The sequence below is a fragment of the Hyposmocoma kahamanoa genome, unplaced genomic scaffold, assembly GCF_003589595.1.
Source record: "Hyposmocoma kahamanoa isolate Upper Pololo Valley unplaced genomic scaffold, ASM358959v1 93, whole genome shotgun sequence".
In the NCBI taxonomy this organism is placed as follows: Eukaryota; Metazoa; Arthropoda; class Insecta; order Lepidoptera; family Cosmopterigidae; genus Hyposmocoma; species Hyposmocoma kahamanoa.
In genome coordinates this window covers 15,527,585-15,535,215 of record NW_020654810.1, presented here as the reverse complement: position 1 = coordinate 15,535,215, position 7,631 = coordinate 15,527,585, and the positions used below count along the sequence as shown (strand labels likewise).

The following is a 7,631-nucleotide window of genomic DNA, read 5'->3' as shown; positions in this document are numbered from 1 at the left end:
TTTTGAGGTCGGTTTTTTTAGTACTCTTTACTGATTCATACTAATTTTTACGTAAGTCGTCAGATATATCTATGGTCAGAAGTATTCGCAAGACTACGATATAATTTTTGTTTTAGACTTTTAACAGTAATTTAACTTGTAGACTACAGTGATTAAATATTCTCTGATATTCTTTTTGTATGTTTATTGCCTGTATTTTGTTAATCCAAATAAATCGTCTTCAAAAAATTATCTATGAGCACATGCATGTAGCCTTGGTCGTATTTGTAAATAGAGCCCCTCGCATTTTTGCCATTGACGTTTAGGTACCAATTTGTTTTCTCGAAATAAAAAGGCATAAATCCACTCGGAAAAAATATATTTCAATTTTTATAAAATCAATTTCAGGCATTTTTAATTCGCACAATTTTTGTACAATATACATACAGTTTTATAATTAAGTTTGCAAGCTAACATTTAGCGATATGACAGAGGTTTTACGGTTTTAATACATTACTTTTGTGATGAAGGATATAATAATTACTTAAAATTTTCCTTTTTTAATAATAACACAGCAATGTATTAAATGCATTACGTAAACCTCGGTTTATTGAAAAGTGAAATTAATATTTTATCGGCACTGTGACAAACATAACACAAAATTTTTCATGTGTTACTTATGAAACAGTTTAAACGGCCAATTGCGCAAACCTGGTAGGCAGGATTAACAATTGTTAAATACTCAGTTAACAATTTGAAACACGTCTGCATTTCAATGACATGTATTGTATTAAAAAAATATAAGTTACTAATGTGCAATGTTTTGGAAGTGCCGACACAGTTAGAATATTTATAATAAATGTTTCTTATATACTGTTGATTGCTGAGGTACTAAAAATAAATTAACAAACTGAAATTTTGGACTAAGACAGTGATTCTACTTACATAATTATGTTACCATACAATTTCTATCTATAATTAATATCATTAGACATATTTAATAGTATCTAAACTGTACAACACTTTCGAGTCCCACATAAACGGTCTTAAACAGCACCGTAATGTCTTTGATATATAAGTCCACGTTTCTATACAATGTACTGATATGTGTGCTATGTACAGGCAGCGGCGACAACGTTCTTGTCGTTGGCTTGGCGCGCGCGGCGGCAGCAGTATCACAGGAGTGGCGAGAGGTGGTGCGGCGGGGCGAGCGCCGCGCGCCCCCGTCACACCAGCGTACTCGGTTTCACGTCCAGGGGATGCTCTGGGGAACCTCGCCCTGCGCCACCTTCGCCTTGACTGTTCTCCTCCGAATCTGAACATGAGTCCGAGCTGCCTTTCTTACCACCATTATGCGTTTTAACATGTTTCGCAAGATGGTCTGACCTCATAAACCGTTTATTGCACACCGGACAGGCGAATCGCTTCTCCCCGGTATGGGTGCGTAAATGTCGCTGCAGTTCGTCGGAGCGAGTGAATCGTTTACCGCAGAACAGCCAGTTACATACGAAAGGTCTCTCACCAGTATGCCAACGTAAATGAGCTTTTAAATGTGACGTTTTCCCATATACCTTGCCACAGCCCGGTATGTGACAACTGTGAATATTTTTCTTTCTGAGGTGTGCCCCTGCTGGACCCAGTCTTTCAGCTTCCTGACAATTTGGACAATCACAAGTGGCGCGACCTGCATATCGCCTTTGTGATCGAGGTGACGGTGCCTGGGCTGGTGGCGCTGGTGAGCCTGGAGCATGAAGCCCAAATGAACCTTGTGTTGGTAATACCGATTTGTAAGCATCCTGTAGGAGATGAGGTGCTGGGGGTAGTAAATGAGCACCTCCCGACAACGAATGGGTAAGTTGGGAGTAATCTTGACCAGCGTAATTAGCCATTTGCCCTCCAACATCTAGCCAACCACTGTGCACATCCCACCACGTGCTACCAACAGCACCCACGCCGCCCATTTCAGCAGCTTTGAGAGCACCACTGCTGCCCCCACTGCCTACATTGAATGGCCACGATTCGTACGGATGTCGTGAATACATTGAGCCTAGACTTGCACTGGATTCACTTTTTCCAAGTAGCTGGTCGCCGGAGGAGGGAAAGTAAAGGTCGTTTCCGTAGGAAGGTGCTGCAGCACACGATGTAGGCGCCCGAGGATAGGGAGCGCAAGCTGGAGGCTGCGAGCGCGGCGTAGCGCCGGCGCCGGGTGGCGAGTGGGCCCCGGGACTCTTCTTCCATGGGTGGAACCCTTTGCCCACGGCCGCATCGGCCAGTGGAGGCGGCGATTTACTGGACAGCTTATTGCATTGTGCCGCAAGCATCGCCAGAGGCGTGCCGCGTAAGCTCGGGTGTTCCTGGAAAGACAGACAATGAATTGTTAATTATTTTGAATAAAAAATACGATATTTTAATTCAGGCTTAATTATCAACCGCGATTGAAAAAAGGAAGACCGTGAGAAAGAAGTTGAGTGTCGACTCAGATTTATAGTCTAATTTATATGAGAACTAAACTAATGCGGCGATGTTCGACCTGAGCCTGGGGCGCTTAGAAATAACATAAATAAATTACGAGCGGGTTATGGGCAGTGTATTTACAATTAGGTGGCTGGGTGACAGCTCCTGACCGCTACTGCTTGCCGGCGGCGGCTGGCAGCGGGCGGTATGAACGTCGTAATTAATAAATGTTATTTGTGTGAAGTGCTAAGCAAAAATTTAAAACAATTGTTGAAAGAACTTTGATGTGTCGACTTTTACGTAGAGCAGTTTTGCATAACTTTACGTAGTTTAATATTCATCGAGAACGTAATTTATGTAATGTGCTATATTTCCAGATGCATTTTTCATCGGAACACAATGTTCCCCACACTTTTAGTTCGTGAAACCGTAATCCATTCGGCGCTGTTCATTTGACGGAATGAAAATAAAGGTGAGTTAAACATCCGACCGGATATTTCACCCTAATATGGGGCACAATGGGCCTGGTAAAAAAGCCCTATTGTCCGCAATAATATAATCCGGGATCACACGGGTCGACGAAGGGGTGCGGGGTCCAGCCACGCCCTTTACATTGTGATTGGCGCAGCTGTCGCGTTGCACTGAACTCAAAACTTTAGTACTCGTTCAAAATTTTGAAGTTAAACAATTGAACATGAAATTAGTGTGTATACTATACAGTACCTATACTATCTCTGTAGATATATTGTATATTTTAAGAAAAAAAAATATGGAAAATAAAAGTAAATCAACAACACGTTCTGCTAATCGACAGTAACGAATCTTTATCATGAAAAAGTTTCACTTATTATGTAAATTTTATATAACTTAATGTATTAGTGTAGATAGATGTGGGGCAGAGTCATTCCAGCAAATAGAAATAATGGGGCGGCCCAGGCGCTATCGTCCGATCTACGGAGCCGCAGTAAATATGGCCGCGCTCTCTCAATTAGCCGCGACAATTACGATTACCATAAAAAAATAATAAAACGCCATCAAATTACGGCTCGGAGCACTTACAGCTAGAATATGAGTTACGTTTGCTGGCGACTATTTGCTCGGAATTGTTTTATGGGCGACGAATATTATCGGGCCGACTAATAAGTAAGTAAGTCCTGTTGTTAATCTTATCTCAAATGTTACCCGAGACTAAGGCAATAAAAAAAATATTTAATTTATTTCGTCTCGTTATATTCGCAGTGAAAGAAAATAGAGGCGTCTTTACTAATGCCGCACCAATAACAGTCTACCAATTTAATTGCTTCAATTATACGAAATGAAAACAGAGAACCAATCAAAATATTCTTGTCATTACTATGAATGATCGTGAAATAAAAGGCATAAAATCTACACCTTACACTTTTACGCGGGCTATTTTCGAAGCAATTTGGAGATAATGGTGTTAGGAGACGAGAGCTGAGTGGTAGAATCAATGTGAGACGGCGCGAGGCGACGGACGGCACGGCACGGCACTGAAATCATAATTACCCTAGGCATTATGCACCATTTGGGCGCGGGCCGAGCCCGAGTGATATTAGTAATTGGTCGTCAACTGAGGTCGGCCTTGCCGCGCCGGATTGGATCAAAGTATAGATGACGCTGCCGCCACGCCGGCGCCACGCACCGCATTACAATGTTGATGGCCTTTTCCTTGTCAAAAATGACGAAGATCTTTTGTCATAAAAAATATGAGATGGAATAAAACGAGATTACCTAATGCGAGCACAAAATTGTAGTATCGACTCAGGTAGTAGCGCGCCGCCTTTAGGAGAATTGGCTTTTATTTTGGTATTAAGCGTAGGTACTACGTGTGAATAGTACAGGTGACAAACCGTAAGTGTTTAGAAAATTGCTCAATGATCAGTAGGTATGTGTGTGATATGTTTAACACAAAGAATCAATCCTATTTCTCAAACTCCTCCTCCTCTCAAAGCCATCAAGAAGATAATCTGCATTTTCTCAATGATTCCTATTCACAACTCCGGGAAGAGTTTCTATTGCCTTAGGAGGTACAAGATTTCGAAAGAGGGCCGGATGTATCATTGACCAAGTGGATCGGATTACTTTATTGCAGCAATCTTTATTGGCGCAGTAGGTCGGGCAGGTACCAATTTGCTCAATGCTACTTACTTAATTATTTAATTGTATTAGATAGAATGTAATAAAATGCGGCTAGTTGGCTGCCACGTACCAAATGCCTACTAAAAAAACTAACAACCTTCGTAACATATATTTATTTAAACACGTCTAGTTAAGCATGTATTGCCAAAATTTAATAACACTCAGATGTTAATTACCAGTAGAGCGCCGTGTGAAAGAATTTGTATAGAGAAGCACTGTGACACCTTACCTATTTCTGCCGCCAAGCAGTAGGTAATGTGACCATAAAGGACTATCCACACGTATCCGGGCCGTGCCCGGGACGTGGACGGGACGTGCTAGTTTGTATGAACTACAGGCCCGTCCCGGCCCCGGCCCGGACACGGACATGTGCGAACGAGTTCATACAAAATATACACAACGATATTTCTTTGAGTCCCTGACGGAGCACGGCCCGTCCACGGCCCGGATATGTGTGACCTTTATTAATGCGTTCTGGTTTTAAAGGCTATGGTTGCTTGGTGAAAACACAGACATATGGATCTTGTCAACTTTTGTCTCAAGATAACGGGCGTAGTAGCAGTGCCCTTCAGATTTTATTTATATAATACCACGTGACGAGACGAACAAGTTGTGCGCCTGGTAGTAAGCCATACGCCTGCCTATAACAGTTGCAGTGTTATACTCAGAGCTTTAAATCATAAAGATCTATGGGTATCGGCACTGCGTCGGTCACCCTGAAACATGAGTCTCCTGTGCCTGTAATTTCACCAGCACTCTTAGCCTTCACAACCGGAACACAGTGATGTGACCATTATACTGCTTGGCGGTAGAAGTAACAAAGGTGGCAGTATTTCCCTGGACGAGCTCTTTCACAAGGAGCTCTACAGTCATCTTTGCGATTTAAAGCTCCGAGAGGCACTGCAACTGTTATATAGGCGTGTCATTTACCACCGGACCCAAGACTAGTTCGTCTGGTCATTTGGTATTATTAAAAAAATGTTTTGTGTTTTGAACGTGTGTTACTAAAGAATTTTACAGATAAATATTTATGGTGTATTTCTAACAGCAGGTTATTATTAGTATTGGTTGTGTGTGTGTGAAAATTTAGATTGTAATATTGAAATAACGTGAGAAGCAATAAATCGTGATAAGTGTAGTCACATGGGTAGGGCGTCTCATCGGGACGAAGCAAAGCCAGCGCGCAGATTGGATAATTTCAAATTATCTACCAAAATTATGATGAACCGAAATGAATATTCAAGCGAAACGCTTATACCTCGCCGTGTTATTAAGATGATCGTGAAGTCGTTACCGAGGAAATTGTATTTCATAAAACTCATAACTATACTTATGAGCTAATATTTTTCGACAACACGTTATTGAAAATAATGAGCCTAATTGCTGTTTCGGACACTATCTATCTACGTAAACGGTTATAGCAATATCCATTGGTATTTCTTATCTATTGATATTTACAGGGGCATTTGAATATACGCTTTGGTTTTTTATTTGTTTACAGTGATATTGATTTTATGACATCATTCATTATGTGACATCTCACGTTAGTTTCTGGTAGCTACGTACCGGCTGAGTGAGAAGCTTCGTAGGTTTTTCACGTGTGTCGCTTATAGCGATATATGCCGAGAAAAATTCTAACACAAAAGATCTGTAACAAACACTTAGAGGAATTCGCAACGTCTTCTGACTTGATCTGTAGCTCTGTTTTTTTTTAAATCTCAAGTGACTGATAGTAAGCTACACGCCTGTCCATAACAGTTGCAGTGCCACTTAGAGCTTTATATCGCAAAGATCTGAGGGGCACGGCCACTGCGCCCGTCACCCTGAGAGATTAGTTAATAAATAAATAGGAAATAAATAATAGGAAATACAAATAGAAATAGGAAAGGTGACTCTCAATCAATTTGCCTGAAAGTTAATCATTTTAACATTGCCCGTAATAGTACATTGTTTTACTAGAACAGTCTTTAGCGGTAGAGCTACTTGTGAAAAAGTTCATCTAGGGAAGAACCTTACCTGTTTCTGCTACCAAGCAGTAATGTGAGCATTACTTCATTTCGGTTTTGCAGAGTAAAGGTATGGTGAAATTACATGGGATTTGTCAACTTATGTCTCAGCGTGACGGTCGCTGCGGCAGTGCCCCTAAAATCTTTGCTATTTAAAGCTCTGAGTGGCGCTGCAACTGTAAATAGACAGGCGTGTCGCATACCACTAGGCACACGACTTGATCGTTCCGCCCTTGGCATTATAAAAAAAAGGTATACAGACAAGGTAACACGTTAAGTCCGAGCCGCTGTTAGACATTTAAGCGTCATGATTTAGCAATAATCTGGATTAATTTTTGTAATATACGACATGTTTTTGTTATATAAAATTTTATGTCACGTCTTTGCGATTCGGCGGTGACTTTGCAATTTACGTCGCAAATGTTGTGTTTTGATAATAGCTCACACACATGAGTTGACATGACATGTCATGAGAGAAACAAAATTGTAAGGAAGAGTTACGAACACATTCAGCCTTAAGATTTTTTATGAAATAAAATATGGAAATATTTGAAATCTGGAAATGAAACTATTTTTCCGGATTAAAATCGCGTATATTTCTTTTTTCAAACAAAACCAAAAAATTTAAAATCTATCCAAAAAAATGTACATTTAGCAATTCACAATTCGGCTTTATTTAAAGAATAGTATCTTATAGGAATGAAACTATTTTTCCGGATTTAAATCGCGTATATTTGTTCACGGTCAACCGTGACCATGGGACCTGTAAAGGGCCCGAAACGTCGGTTTGTTTGAAAAAACAAATATACGCGATTTAAATCCGGAAAAATAGTTTCATTCCTATGTGTAACAATCGCGAAAACCTAAGAACTCAATAGTATCTTAGTTATTATTAACATAGAAACATCACTGAACAGAAAAAAAGTTTGAAAAGGAAAAGTACCATTTTCTTCACCGCTATAAAATGTGTAGCTTATATATTGAAATAAAATTTATATAAAATTTATAATTGAAATATATATATTGAAAATT

At 40.2% G+C, this 7,631-nt stretch overlaps 1 protein-coding gene across 3 annotated transcripts in view; it reads right to left on the bottom strand.

The window, feature by feature from the left end:
• Positions 1-385: 385 nt before the first annotated feature.
• LOC113237064 (transcription factor Sp9-like) overlaps positions 386-7,631 on the bottom strand; it is a 93,094-nt gene continuing 85,848 nt past the window's right edge. For all 3 annotated transcript variants that reach the window (XM_026473319.1, XM_026473321.1, XM_026473320.1), the window contains one exon: positions 386-2,333. In XM_026473319.1, coding sequence (XP_026329104.1) covers positions 1,206-2,333 — 1,128 coding nt within the window. In that variant the 3' untranslated portion in view covers positions 386-1,205. The remainder of the gene's footprint in view (positions 2,334-7,631) is intronic.